The 14,829-nt window shown below is 50.0% G+C and overlaps 1 protein-coding gene across 2 annotated transcripts in view; it reads left to right on the top strand.

Annotated features, from left to right (window-relative positions):
* Positions 1-14,829, top strand: part of PDE4B (phosphodiesterase 4B) — a 209,633-nt gene that overhangs the window by 135,528 nt on the left and 59,276 nt on the right. Inside the window, exons 4-6 of one of the 2 annotated variants that reach the window (XM_062003176.1) lie at positions 11,976-12,170; positions 14,127-14,163; positions 14,270-14,340. In XM_062003176.1, the coding sequence (XP_061859160.1) occupies positions 11,976-12,170; positions 14,127-14,163; positions 14,270-14,340 (303 nt within the window). Of the gene's footprint in view, positions 1-11,975; positions 12,171-14,126; positions 14,164-14,269; positions 14,341-14,779; positions 14,789-14,829 lie in introns of those variants that run through there. The other variant, XM_062003177.1, reaches the window with a different exon arrangement.

Genomic DNA, 14,829 nt, shown 5'->3' on the forward strand with positions numbered 1-14,829 from the left:
TCTACCTGCTCGCTCTGTGCTAGCCCAGTGCAAGCCTTTATCAACACAAAGGAATACTCCAAATGTCTAAATTCTGTTAGCTCAAGAGTGAAGATTCCCCTATGCTGATGTGAGTCTTAAACTGCCATCAGATGTAATGATTTTGTGCCATGCCTACACGTTTATGCTTATTCACACTGAAGACTTGTCCTTCTGCGTTATTAACTGGTAATCAATTTCAGCAAGTGCTCTGATGGTATTTCTTCCTAATCCTCAAGTACTTGTGGCTATATTGCTGCACTGTTTGCTGTTCCTGGACTCATTGACCTATAGCTGCATTTAACATACTGATAGTTTGGGGCTGCAATGCGTTTTGCTCTGTTTCTGTTAGTAAGTGACTCCTAAACAGTGATTCCAACAAGTGGTTTTTCACCATGCAACAGAGGTTTTAAAGGATCACTAATTAAGGAAGATCAAAATGAGCCCTGAAGCAGGTCTTGGGAAGATTTGCAGGGATAGAGAAAATAAGAGTGTTACTAAATGATATTTTGGGTGCCAAGGGGACGTTATCTGCTTTCACATCAGAGAAATAATTCCTTCCCAAGAGGGTTTTAGAAACACAGCCCAGAGGAGCTGGTTGAGATGCAGCGTGTGGGGAGGCAATGTGGGAGGCTGGCAGGAGCTTTCCCAAAGGGCTCCACAGCAAGGTGATGATCTGAGGTGGGACTTGAGCAAGGAGATCATTTGGCAATATGAGGGTGTAGACTGTTGCAAGAAAAAGACTGTTGCTCTGGCTTCTGGGACCCCTGGTTTCTCCTGTAGAATATTTCGTCCTTGCTGACCACAGTTTCTATCTTCTCTCCACGTTGCAGAAGGTTTTCATTCTGCTAAGCTCAGTTTGAGTTATTAAACCTCATTTCAGGGCATGTGATTTAATAGCAGAAGATAAAAATCTGGATTTCAAATTCACCTTCTTTTTTCTCCCCCCTTTTGTTTTCAAATGGGCTGAGAAGGAAGGGAGAGAGTGTGGGCAGGCAGAGTGTGTCCAGCAGGCTGCTGCCAAGGCTGTGCTTGAGTGGCCCTTCCAGCCCACTGTTGTTAGTAAAAATGCAAATACATGGCAATAGTGTATTGTGCATGCTGGCAGATGGCACCCTTTGTGTTTACTGCCTCCACCTGCACACGTGCTGAGGTGTGGGGGTTATCTCAAGCTACAGCAACAGTGTTGGTGGCAGAGGCGATGCTGCGCGGCACCGGAGAGGCAGGAAGGGGAAAAAAAGACCCCGAATCTGGCAGCTCATCCCTGTGACATCCCCAAAATAAGTGTAATTCTAGAGAGCAGATGGATGTGCAGTGGGATACAGCTCATCTAAGGTGACTCACAGTGGGGAAATGTGGGCATGGCAGGAATCAGCTCCCTCTGAGTCAGCCAGGATGGGTTCCTTCCCGTGTCCAGTGAGTGCAGAGCCCAAGTGCCAGCTGTGGGATGAGCTTGCTACATCAACAGGTTCCATCCCTCAGTGTTGTAGTCAGTTATGCTATTAATCCCACCAGTAATAACATCAAGTTGGTGTTTACCCCCATCACTCCTCCAGGAAAGCTGTTCAGTGATCTGTCTGCTCTCAAGGCAAAAAAAATCCCTCTGATTCCCAGCCTCAGTTTATTCCTGTTCATTTTATACCCATTCATTCTCATGCCAGTGTTGTCCTTCAGCTTGAAGGTCTCCTCTCCTCTGCTGACCTTTGTTACACATTTGGAAGCAGGGTATCATCACTTGGTGGGTGTTTCAGCAGGGTGGAGGAGCTGGGCCCCTCCAGCCTTCCCATCGAGCCCCTGGTATGTTAATGGCAATAAAAGAAACGAGCAGCAAGAAGCACAGTGATAGCTGTGGCTGATCAGAGTAAGGAGCTGCAATTGGAAATCATAGCTGTGAGCCATTTCCCTGCCTAGCTGCAGTGGTGAAGGAAACACCGTGACTGCCAGGGAAACAGAGCAAGTGTTGGGTTGTAGGGGCACTAACCGTGGGGCGTCGGGACTGTCCATTCCTGTGGCACCTGGAAGAAGGTGCTGTTTCCCACCTTCCCTTCAGCGCATCTGCCAAGCCACTGACACAGCAAAAGCACAGCTTTCTCCATCCTTAATATTTTGCCTTCAAGTAGTACCAGTTGGCAACTGGATGAATTCTTTTGGGGAGGGCCCAGTCTCCAAGGGATTGATAATCTGCACGACAATCTGAGGGTGTTTCGTAGCCTTTTTGCTGGCAGGGAACACAGATACCAATTATGGAGATAAATCCCAAAAGCAGGTCACATAATTCTCTTATGAATCGAGTGGAAAGGCTTGGTGCATGTCAGAGTGCAGCAGCTTGCCACACATCCACTGCTGGACTTTGGGGTGTTGAGGTTCTGTGATGTGCTTCTGCGTTGGAGGTGGTTTCGAACATGAGCGTGGAAAGTCTGTAAACCTTCGGCTGAAAGGCTGGCTCTGCTCCCTGTTCAGATTAGACAGGTAAAATGGAAACATCTGTGGTTTCTGTGACTCGTTACGAGTTACTGTGGCTTTATTCCTGTCTGCAGTGTGTTTGACAGCAGATGAGAACAGCTCTTTGATTTGCAGCCGATGCCTTCGCGCAGCCTGTCGCAGCCGGACGGAGTTACGGCGGAGCGAAGCTGCTGGCTGTGAGCTTGCTGGCCTGTTTGGAAAGGCAAAAGTGCCTCTTGGAGTCATGCCAGGCAATTCTCTTTTTAAGGTCAGGATGAAATAAACCATGCCTTTGGCTAACAGCCTCCTGATGCTCCACTTCTGTACAGATACGGGAATGCTTTCCTGCGTATGGGCAGAGTGGTCATTGGCCCTACAGGGCCCTTGAGACTCGTGCTGCTGGTTTGTGTTTGCTTTGAGTACACTGTGTGCTTTGGGAAGCTGGTTTCACTTCCTAGGTATATGAGATGCTTTAAGATGCATTGATAAAAGATGCAATCTGTGACTGTAATCCCCCCTTCCTTACCTGTCATACCCTGGTTGGGGAAGAGCCAAGGCTAGAAACAGTGTACCCAGTTGCTGAGTGGAATTATTGGCTGTGGGAATGGTGCAGGGCTTGTCCATAGGACAACAATAGAATTGCTGTAGTGCCCTGAAGCCTCATCAGAAGGCAGTGAGGTCACTGCCAGCAGCCTCCTCCACGAGAGACAACGTTTGTGTCCTGCATATCGGGAGACTGGGTCTGTAGAATGTTTTGGTGCTCAGATGCAGCTGTAAAAGCTGAACTGACACTGAACAGAGCGTAACAGGCAGGCCAGGCTGGGATAAATACTGTCCTGTAATGGGAATGTAAACATCTGTGCTGCAGAACAGCACTGCTTTACAGAGCAGGTGATGCCAACTCTGGTGAGTGTCTGCTGAGGAGCACCGTGCTGTCCCTGTGCCAGCGGCACTGCCAGCCACGGCTGTGCAACCGACTGCCTGGCCAGCACCCTTCCAAGGTGGCAACCAGCCCTTCAGCGAGACCCAGCTGGGTCCTTCAGCACAGCAAAACTCAGGCTGTGAGCAGATTTGTCGAGCTGTGAGCAGGTAAAGGGGCAGAAACAAGGCGAGGAGGAGAGCTAGGTACTGCACTGGGGGGGTAATTCGTCATCAGTGCTGCTCAGGCAGCAGTGGTAGGGGAGAGAAGCAGCTACTGTGGTTGCTACAGTGTTTTCAGGAGGAAAAAGCCCTGAGGAAGTGGCCTTGCTGCCTGTGCAAAGAGTGATGGTGCTCCCACTCGTCTGCACGTAGCTCAAGGAGTGAAAATAGGGAGGGTGTCTGCTGTGTTTGACTACCCCTTGCATTCTGCAGGATGAATGGCAGTGAGCCATAGTAAGATGATAAAATAGCCCAGGATGTGTATTTGGTAAAATAACAACTGATGTACAGAATTGAGCATTTCTTCTTTGGGAGACCTAAACAACCACACGACGTTAGTTTGTCACAGGGTCATGTCAAGCTACTTATCTGTACTAACCATGAAAAGGATTAGATATTTTTTTGAACCCTTCGTGCTAAAAGAAAACCCAAACTCATTTTTATCTTGCCCTTGTACTTTTCTGGTCACATCCTGCAGGGCTGCACGCTGCTGCCCTTCCTTGGGCTTTCACCAGGGCCCCAGAGGGAATGGCCATGGGGAAGAGTGACAGCTCAAAGACCTCGTGTGCAAGGTGCTGAGAGTTTCAGGCAGTAATTGAAAGACAGACACTGAACAAACAGCACAGTGGCTTCTTCATAATGAACAGGACTTTAGAAACCTAAATGAGCATTTTGTACATCCCTTATAAGCCAACAGTGCTCGTGCCAGGCTGGCAGCTGAGCGCTGTTCGCTGCTGTGCACACCACGAGCTGACCACTTCTGCTGGCGAGCTATGCGGGCTCTGGCTGTGTATATTCATTTTCATCCTTGTGCTATGCTGAAGAGGGACCTGGGTTGCAAAGGGAGTGCCACCAGCTCTCAGCTCTGCCTTGGACTCTGTGTGTTGGAGTGGGACAAACTGTGGTTCAAAGCAGGTTGTGATCACAAGGCAAGGTAGCTCCTGGCCCCATCCCACGTGAGGGCAGACGGGCTGCCTGTGCTGGGGCTATTCTGCCTCTGTTGCACCCGTTGGACAGGAGAGCTGCTGGGAACAGTGGACTTCTACTTTCAGAGACAACAAAGTCAAAGAAACACATATTTTTCCTTTGTGATACACACAGAGGCTTAATAACACGTTTAGCAGCAGATGACAGTTTACATTACAAACACTTAAGTGCGTGCTGCTGGGTTTTCTGTGCCAGGCAGCCAGGTAGGGACTGCAAGGAGGCTGGTGGCTCTACTTCAGGAGGCACGAGTGTTTAGGCTCTGGAGGTAAAAGTCAGGAACCACACGAGAGACAAATCTAGCAGAGGGATCTGAATGCTTTTGAGAGGCCCCTGAGAGCAACAAGATTTTCCCCTTGGTGGAAGAAGGTCAAGAGAGGGGGGAAAGAGCACCAGTGCCCACAGTGCTGAGAGCAGCCATCCCCATGGAGGTGGGAGTGGGAGCCATCCATGTGCTCCCACTCTCATCCCCTGCCACTGGGAGCTGATGGCCGCAAGCACAAGGCCTTTCCACCTGAAAGGTTGCTTAGGAAAAACAGCAAGCTGTTCTGATAATGGGAAAGAGGTGCCCAAAATGAGGTAGCAGTGAGAAGCAGCCGTGCCTGTACGGATCCGAGCGTGCAAGGAACAGCGTTTTTCATTGCTGATGTGTCAAAAACCCAGCTGAATGTTTTGGTGAGAAAAAGGATTCTAATGATTGCAAGAGGATCTTTATAATTAGCAGAGTCTGCCTAAACTTCCTGAAATACTGGGGGGGGTTTTTGAACCATATTTGAGGTCTGGATACAAATTGGGATGCATGTTTGTATCTTGGAACCGTATCCTGTGATTCTGTTTGATACCATAGTAAAAGTGGCACCACGGGTAGAGGATCAAGAGTAATGCCCTTGGGAAGGAGCCTGGGAAGACAAAGCAGGCAGTAAGGCCTCTTGTAGAGTCAAGTGCTGTCATCCTCAGGAAGAGTGTGAATTCATACCTTCATGAGCTTGCCTGCTTTGATAGGCTTCAATGTGTCTTTGTGGTTTCTATTACAGACCTAGAAAGAAACTGTAGGGCTGTGTAGCTCTCAACAGTAACCATTTGACTTGCAGTGACTATTCAAATGATTCTGAATTGCATCAAAGTCATGGCTCAGTCCTATTTTTCAGTTTTTAAGCCAAATCCTACCATGTTCCAAGACTGCTGGCGGGCAATGCTAATCCAGGGACAATGTGTTCCCAGTGCTGCCTCTTCCTTGTTGCTGCTCCACCAAAGGGGTTTATGCCAAGAGCCCCTTGCAGAGGTAGAGCAAAGGGCTCAAAAGCTTGGGTTGTGTAAGTTGGAGGCAGCATCTTCTGTTGAGACACCTTGGCAGCTGCCATGTTTTCACAGGAGGGCGGTGCAGTGCTGCAGGATGGAGCAGGGCTGGGTTGGGGTTGATTTGGGATGAGTTTGGTGGGAATGGGTCCTCGTGCACACTGCAGGGAGCTGGCTCTGTCACTGAGTATGGGCAGAGATGGGCTGGAGGGTGGTGCTGAGTCCCACAGCAAGGATCCCTCTGCCTGCCAGAGGCTAGGTCGGACTTTCCCCCGTGAAAAAGGACTGCAGGGTTTTTAAAGCAGAAGAACTGGAGTCATTACTGTAAAACTGCAGATTTTGGACAGCTGGGCGTCGCTTTTATTCCTTTTCTTTGTTTTGCGGAATGACTCATGAAGCCTCGTTGTGTTTTACAGTCGAGCATGATTTCTCCTGGCTTGCCGTTGCGTATTTTCTCTGTTCGTTACGTGTTACAGTCACATCTTTCCACGGGCCCAAAGCAAGTGCTCCCGGAGCGAGCTGCAGCTAACTCCTGCCACCTGCTGTCTCCTCCTCTGCTCTTCACTTTAGTGACATCCCGGTTTATTAAAAAACGCAGAGGGACAAAGGAGATGGAGCTGTGGCTGTCCCATCTTCTCCCCTCAGCTCCCAGCTCCTCCCACTGCCATCGCCTCGCCTCCACCACCATCACCTTCCCTCTCACCCAACCAAGCTGAGAGCCTGGCTGGTGGGTTTAACTGCAGCCTGGCTGGTGGGTTTAACTGCAGCCTGGTTCTGGGGAGAAGGTCGAGGCACAGGCCATCCTCCCTCACAGCATGGAGCCCTGGCCTGACCCCTGCCATGGCACCCTTGGCCTTCCCCACACCGCCTGTACCTATGCCGAGTTGGGTTTTCTCGGAGGATCTGCTGTTCCCTTTGGCTGGCACCAGGGTTTACGGCTTTATGTGTCCCCTGGATCCTGCTTTTCATCTGCTAGTGGCCAGTAGCACTGAGAATCCGCTCACTTCAGGGATGCTGCTCACCATGCTCACAGATTGCACGTCTGTGAATCTGCTGTTAGAAACAGAAAGGCCTCAGGAGACTTGGTTTTGTGTGTCTGTCGACCCTTTGATTTGCAGTTGTTTTCTGGCATAGGTAGAGCACTGTTGAGTCGTGTCAGTGGTTAATTGATGCCATCCCGTATCCTCACCTTCCCTCCCGCAGAGGGAGTTTTTGGCTCTGTGGGAGTGGGCTAAACTCCTTAGAAGCCCCCCACCAGCCTGCAGACACCCTCTCAGGTCCCGAGGCTGCCACAGCACTTGGCAGTGCTGACTGAACAAACCCAGCAACACCTGGGAGTGGGGTCAGCTCTGTGCTCTGAGCTGCCAGGACCACAGGGCAAAGCATGCCTTTTGGAGAGGAGGTATCCTACAGGGGACAGATATTCATGTAACTTATTTATAGGGACCTTTGATACCAGGTTTGTGACCTCTGTGTTTAGATAACACCATTTTAACTCTCAGCCGTGCCCATTTGATTCCGAGCATCCTGGGCATCCACATGCTCACACAGAAGAGCTCTGGGGTTAGCACAGGACATGAGGGAAAGCAGCAGCACGTCATGGTGGATGGTTGTGCTATGGCCCAAAGGTATTCCATGCACCATCCCTTGGTGTGGAGAAAGGAGGAGGAGAAATGGTAGAAGAACAGCTTGAATGTTTGCTGGGTTTTTTCTCTCTGGGACTTGCTTCGGTGCTGCCATGCCAGCTAGGGGTTGTTTCATAAACAACTTGACTGCAAGTGCTGTTGCTTGAAGATAATCTGCAAAGCAAATTTTAACCTTTTCCTCTCCGGGCTATTGATGTGGTGCTTTGCACTCTCCCATCCTTGTTTTTAACTAGACAAATGTAGCTTTATTTTCCACATATATGAAGACTGTGAAGTGCTGCAAACTTTGGGGAGGACCCTTACGATCTGCAGAGTGTTCTGAACACGATGCCACACTGGTGAATAAGTTTTTCCAGCAGAGCTCATCAGATAACTTCTAATGAAAAAGAATGAGTGGAAAATGCAGCCTGGAGAAGGAAACTGTACAATCTAATTGCAGTTCTTACCAATTCCAGCAAATGCTTGTATGGGAGATGTTTTTTGCAGATGAGCTATTGTACAAACCAACAACAACCAGTGAACTTTGTGTGCAGCAGAGATTTGAAAACCACCAGGTTAAGCTCTTGCTCTACGTATCTCAGGCCACGTTCTCCTGATGTTGGGTTGTCTGGTAATAGTTTCCCATATTTGACTTACTATAACTGTTAAAAACACACAACAGCAGAGACCTGGACCCGAGATTTGGCCATCCCTTGAAAATCTTGCCCACCCAGCCATACTGTTTGCAAAATAGACCACTTGTGGTAGAGAGAACTGACAACTCCTGGTTAGCCCTCACTAACCAGGGGGAATTTCTGTTAACTTCATGGCTGAGCACATGGTTGGCTGAGGGCTGGATGAGGCCCAGGGAAGGGGAGCCAGATGAGGGGGCTGGCCTGGCTGCAAGCTGTGCTTGTGGAAAGAAAGCAAAGTGCTTTTCCAGGTGGATGAAGTGCATGATCCGTGCTGCAGTGTCCCAGGCGCCAGCCCAGGGCGCAGGGGCAGGGTGCAGCCAGGGCTGGCTGCAGCAGAAGTAGCCACAGCCTTCCCACCTAGGCACTGGCTCTCCCTCATGCAGCCTGCATGCCTCTGGCTCATCCCAACCGTGAGGGCTTGTAGGAATCTGGCAAACTTGCACAGTTAATGCAAACCACTTCCCGGGGAGCTCTGCCTTTGGCAAGGTTTGACCTCCATCTTTAGCCCGGGTCACAGAGCAGCAGGGTCCTTCTCACAGCTCCAGCTGCCAACCTCTTCCCTTTCTCCAAAGGAGGTGAGTTCTCTGGCATTTAGGTGGGAATTTCTGCAGGACTGACTCAGATTAGGCCTAGACCTGCAGACAACTTTCTGGTTTTATGTTAAAAGAGGAAGGGGAAGGAGATTTGAGTATCTTCCATCTACCTCAAGGCATAGGGAGATATGCCCAGGGAGGATGTGGAGGCTCCTTCTCTGGAGGTGAATTTTCAAAACCCACCTGGACACATTTCTGTGTGACCCAATCTAGGTGGGACCTGCTTTGGCCAGGTTTTGGACTCGGTGATCTCTAAAGGTCCCTTCCAACCCCTACGATTCTGTGGTTCTATGGTAGAAGCTGTGCTACACAGATAGATAGTTTCCCTCTTACTGAATGTACCTCTTTGCTGCTGAGTAGTTGTCTTTGCAAAAGCTCCCCTTATCAGCCTTGCCCCTGCTGCCCTCCCTTTGCCTCTTAGGCACTTCTTAAACCTTGAGTGTTTACTTTTTCTCCCAAACCATCGCTGATGTCTACCAGCAAGCAGCAGGTCCAGCAAAACAAACAGCCAGAAGCAGCTCCACTCAGCTCAGGTTTAGTTCATTGCTGTATTTCCTTTTGTGTCAGTAAACTAAGCTGAAGGTTTTGCAGTAAAATATTTTGAGTAATCAAGCTAATTTTCTGAATAGGTAAGGATTAATTAAATGTGTTGTCTGTAGATACCATAGTTACAGAGCCGAGGTCCTTCTGGAGATTGCTTTGTGGCTATACAAACAAAGGTACTCGAGCTGCCATTGGTAAAAGAGCAGGTAATAAATAGGAAAAGAATGCAAACTGAGTAATCACCAGTTTCAGGATGTACTTATGCAGCTGGATAAGTAAATGCCACAGGGAGGTATGGTGGACATAGGAGTCTCCATCAATGTATGCTGTGGAGTACCGGGGCCCTGCTTTTGGAGTTCCAAAGATATCTTTGCACTGCTGATTATACATCTGCTAACTGCATTAATTAAGTGCATGTTCCTCTGCATTCTTTCATCCCTATATGGGAGCAGATAGCTCAACACCAAGGCAGTTACCCTCTGTCTGCAGCCATGAGGAACAGAGTAACTGCCAGGAGATTCGGTCTTCATTGCTGCTCCCCAGTAAGCCAAAAATAACCGAGCACCCACTCCCTCCCAACACATACACAGCTGGAGAAAAAGATTCCTGGTATAACTACTTGGACAAAGTGTGCAGTTCCTGACAGCAATGCGTTATTACTGATACTTGATCAACGCTGCAGTTGTTGGTGGCTGTTCCCAGAAAGCAGATGCTGAGGACCAGGCAGCAGCATATCGGGAGCTGCTCATCAGGGTGTGTGTCCTGTGTCCTGCCAGCTCCACAGCTCTCAGGGCAGCTCCTGCATGTCCCCCCAACAGAACTGCACCCACTCTGCTCTCCCAGCACTGCTCAGGGCTTCCCCAGGGAAGACATTCAGTTTTGGTTTATGGGAACCTGAAACGCTGCCGCAAAGCCTAAGGCTGAGGTGGTAGTTGGTGCCCGGGTTTTGAGTGGTGGGAGGGTTTGTCCCCTGCTCTGTGCCCTTCCTGCCAGTGCCCAGAGAACCACAGATAGGCTAAGCTGTAAAATCTGCATCTTAGATTTCCTGATGAGGAGGTAGAAAGCCTTAATGTGTCAGGTCCCTGTCCAAACAGAGCAGAGGCTGCCTTTGTTGTGAGCCTGCTTGGCGGTTCCTTCTCCCTGGCCTCACGTCTGATGCAGGTTAAATTCAGTGATGGCCCCTTCACGTCAGTGATTTTCTGCAAGACCTGTGGTTTCCTTCTGCAGTATTTGGTGTTTGTTTTCCCCTTCTCATTTATGCCTTGGTAAACCTGTATTGAATCTCTGTGTGTATGTGTGGACTCACAGTAGAGGAGAGTAAGCTGAGATGCTTTTGCAACTGGACACAAACCCCTGTATTTTTTTTCACTGCTATGTGCATCACTTTCAGCTCTACCAGGAGTTTTGATGGTTTGGTTTTCTTTTTACCTGGATATCTGCCCTCTCCTTTAGCATGCTCTGTGGAGTAGAGGGAGAGACAGAGCCTTCCCTGCCACCATGCTCAGGGGGGCCTTTTGATTTAATATGATGAGTGGGAGCAGGAAGCAACAGGGGGGGAGGGGGGATGGAGAAATGTACGGTGGGGATCACAGCTCGATGCTGTGGCCACAGTCCAAGTGCTTGCCTGACTGGATGGTGCAGCTGAGGCTAGTCATCAAGCACAATAAACTGGGAGAACATCAGGAACAGAGAGGGTAGGAGCAAGAGCTCAGCTCATGCTGCAAGAGAGATGAAGCTTCAGCCTCCCAAAGGCAAGAAACTTCATCCTGACCACAGCCACGCTTGGCTTGGCTGGAGCACGGTCACACAGATGGTATTTATATCAGATCCAAATGCCCAAGCCAAGGAGGACAACCTGCTTATTTTCAGGGTTTACGAGGGGTGTCACTTGCTAAAGTGTCCAGGGTGACCTCAGCCACGAGTTGTAGAGGCCAAGTTACGGAAGTGTAAGAAATGGAATGAGTGTATCATGGAAACGGTGACAGAAGGTTTGGGACTTTTTAAGGTTTTTTTTTAAGCAGTCCTCCATTCTGCAGCCCAGCTGTGTGAAATTCTCTCAACTAATATCTCAAACCCCTTAGATGAGAGCTGTGGCTGATAAGAGACTCACTCGGGCATCTGGCCCGTGCAACTGCCAAGCCCACACCAATCTCACAGGATTTCAAGTCTGCTTCCAGGGCTTGGCTGGAGGGTGGTTGCATGTCATGACCTCTTTGGTCCCTGTTACAGTTGCCAGACTTGGAGTGAGGGTTGCAAATGGAATCAGTGCAATGGCAAATGGAACCCGCTGAGTCCTGCAAACAGTGCGGCCATGGGGGCAGCGCGGGGGGTGCGGCAGAGCTCAGCGACGGGCTTGAACTGCTGGGCGTTCATGCTGAGAGCAACGGGAGCTGTGCTGAGCTGAGAGAAATGCAAGCTGAAGGAAGACTGAGCAGATGTAGTCAGGGAAGAAGCATCAGGGGGCAATGTTTTATCGTAATGCAGAATCCTGCTTGCATACAGCGAGAGGCTCGAGTGAGTGTAGCCCAGTGTCTCCTGTACTGGGCAAATGTCACCATGTGGGCAACACAAACGTGACAAATGCACTGAAACAGCTCCTTTGGCAGACCCCTGACACACAGCCTGTGTTCTGTTCACAGCTTCGATGTGGAGAATGGCCCGTCCCCAGGCCGCAGCCCGCTGGACCCGCAGGCCAGCTCCTCCTCGGGACTCGTGCTGCACACGACGTTCCCGGGCCACAGCCAGCGCAGGGAGTCCTTCCTCTACAGATCCGACAGCGACTATGACTTATCACCAAAGACCATGTCCAGGAACTCTTCTCTCCCAAGTGAACAGTAAGCATCAAGTCAGCTCACGTCATATGTTACGGTAACAAAGAACTTGATGTGGCCTGCTGTCATCTTCCAGGGTCTCTTAAGATGTGCTTATGGGTGGCACTCACATTTCACACCCTGAGTGCCCGAGTGGGTCGCTTCTATCGTCTGCCAAGGCACAAATCCGTCCCATGCTTGAAATATTCCCCTTTTCTCTGTAATTTAGCAGAAGAGGCTTCAAATCTGTACCCTGATATAACAGAGAATTTTTGCATTTTGCCTTTCTTGGTACCAGTTCACCTGGGGATTTGTGTTTGAGGTGTGAAGAAAGTGCTTGCAGGTAGCTGCAGGGTAAAGCTGGGGCTGTACTCGGGACAGTCCCCACATGGCAGCAGAGCTCGCTTGCCCTTGCTTACACTCTCCTTTCCCCATTGTACTGCTGTGTGTTCTCAGAGCCTGGTTAACATCATCCCTGCTCTTTCTTAAGTAGGTAACACTCCATTAGCCTGGGCAATAGAAATATGGCTGTACTTACATTTGTGGTATTACTCTTCTCCATCCTGTTTTCTGTCATGAATCGTTTGCTAGAACTGAGCGGAAAACACATCAGAAAGCTGAGACAGATGGTTGAGCTTGAGAGGATCAACACAACATGGAGCGTGGAGCTTAAATGCGTGTCCTGGATTTGCAGCCCTTTATTTTTAAAAGGCATAGTTTAAAGGTTTAAAGTGACCATTAAGCTTTAAGAAAAATGCTCATTAAAAAAGAAGTGTAGCTGTTACAAAAGCCCTGTGAGCTTTGCCATGAGATTGAAATCTAAATATTAGCCAGATCTGTGGGGAGAATTCTCCTGGGAGAGAACACTCCTCCCTGTTAGTTAGTAAATGTTTACCAGAGACAAAGTAACCACTCCAAGCTATGCAAATATGGTGTTTTGTGTAAACGGTGGGTTTTAATTGCCCCCTTGGTTGCAGCAGTGTGTTGGAGGAGACAGCTGTGCTGGGGTGGGGAGAGCCCCATACAGCTGTGCCCAGCAGCCTCTTCTCTCCCAGCTTCGTAGCTGGCTGCGGTTAAAGATGTCCATTCACCGAAGGCTCCAGCAGCACTCAGGGAAGCCAATGTCTCCACGCTGAGCTGCTTTTGACATCAGCGTCGAGGCAACTTTAATTAAAATGTAGACTTAGCAGTGCTGATACTTGAGTCCAGACAAGTGGACATGCTCTCTGGCTGCACAGCCAAGGACAACACTGTGTTGGAAGGGTCCAGCCCTGGAGGTGTTTGTGGCAGCCTGAGGCCATGCCAGCTCTCCTGCCCACGCTCAGTGCATCAGGTGCACGCTGTACAGAGAGACAGCGGAATGAGAGCCTACCAGCAGCCACACTGCACTGCTTTGCTCTCCAGCTGCTGTCCTGTGTGTGCTGCACAGCAATAGCTCTGCCTCGCCACGTCTCAGGTAAATCATACTGGAATTTTCATACACACACAAGTACTATAGAGAATACGTCCAAAAAAAATTCCCTGTTATTGACAGTGACGCTGTTATTTTTCTCAGAACTTCTGCTCAAATCTTCCATGATGAAAACAGCCGGATAAAACCCAGCCTCTGAATAACATTAAAGACTGTTGCAGAGATCAACAAAAGCCAGGAAATTCAAAGCTGACCTTTCCCCGGGCTGTTATGGGGTTTTTTTCCACCGCGGCGCAGGCATGCTGCCTTAACTTTTGAATTTCCTGGCTTTTATTGCCTGGTGTTACCAATCCCAACCGTCGCTCCAGCAGGGTTGTTTTGGATGTGCGCTGTGAGACCTTTCCATTAGGAACAAGGTTTTATGTAGTGTTAAATAAATGCCGCAGGGGTTAATGTGGGGGTGTTTTTGTCGTGGGCGCTGCCTGGGGAAACCTCCCTTTGTCTTTTCTCTGAGGCGAATGAATGACACGTTTGAGGCAAATTCATCCATTTTCTCCTTTTCTCCTTAGGCATGGGGACGACCTGATTGTCACACCTTTTGCCCAGGTGAGTTGACGGCACGTTGGCCTCTCAGATTAAGAAAAGCACCTCAAAGAAATGCCCCCTGAGGCAGGGAAAGGATAACCTGTCTCGGGTTTTGCCTCCCTCATAGGTGCTGGCGAGTCTACGGAGCGTGAGGAACAACTTCACGCTCCTTACCAATTTGCACGGCACCTCCAACAAGTAAGCACTCTTTGTTACTTTCGCTCTCTTTACGTTTTCAACATGACAGGGGCCGGTGGGGCCGGCGGTGGTCCCGGGCCCTGCTGGGGCCGCACGGGCCTCGGGCCGCCGTCAGGCGCTGCTGGTGGCCGGCGCCGGCGTTTGCGCGGGCCGCCAGGGGGCGCGAGAGCGCAGCTCGCCGTTCGCCTCAGGGAGAGCCCGCGGGGCAGCGAGCCGCCATCGCCCTCACCCTCCCACACACCTTTCCCGTCTTTCTGTGTCTCCTCCTGCCTTTCTGTGTCTCCTCCTGCCTTCCTGTGAGAGACTGTTGGCTTGCTGCTGTCACAGCCCTCACCACTCATCATGGCGCCTGGCTGGAGAGGACGGAAGAACATGGCGAGCCGGGGAAAGGAGTGGTGGTGTTGTGCTTGGAAACGGGATGCAATGTGTTCCAAGACACGTCGATGTGGTATCTTCCTCCCTTTGCCAGCGTGGCTGTCCCAGGTGTTG

Source organism: Colius striatus, chromosome 10, assembly GCF_028858725.1.
Source record: "Colius striatus isolate bColStr4 chromosome 10, bColStr4.1.hap1, whole genome shotgun sequence".
NCBI classification, from domain to species: domain Eukaryota; kingdom Metazoa; phylum Chordata; class Aves; order Coliiformes; family Coliidae; genus Colius; species Colius striatus.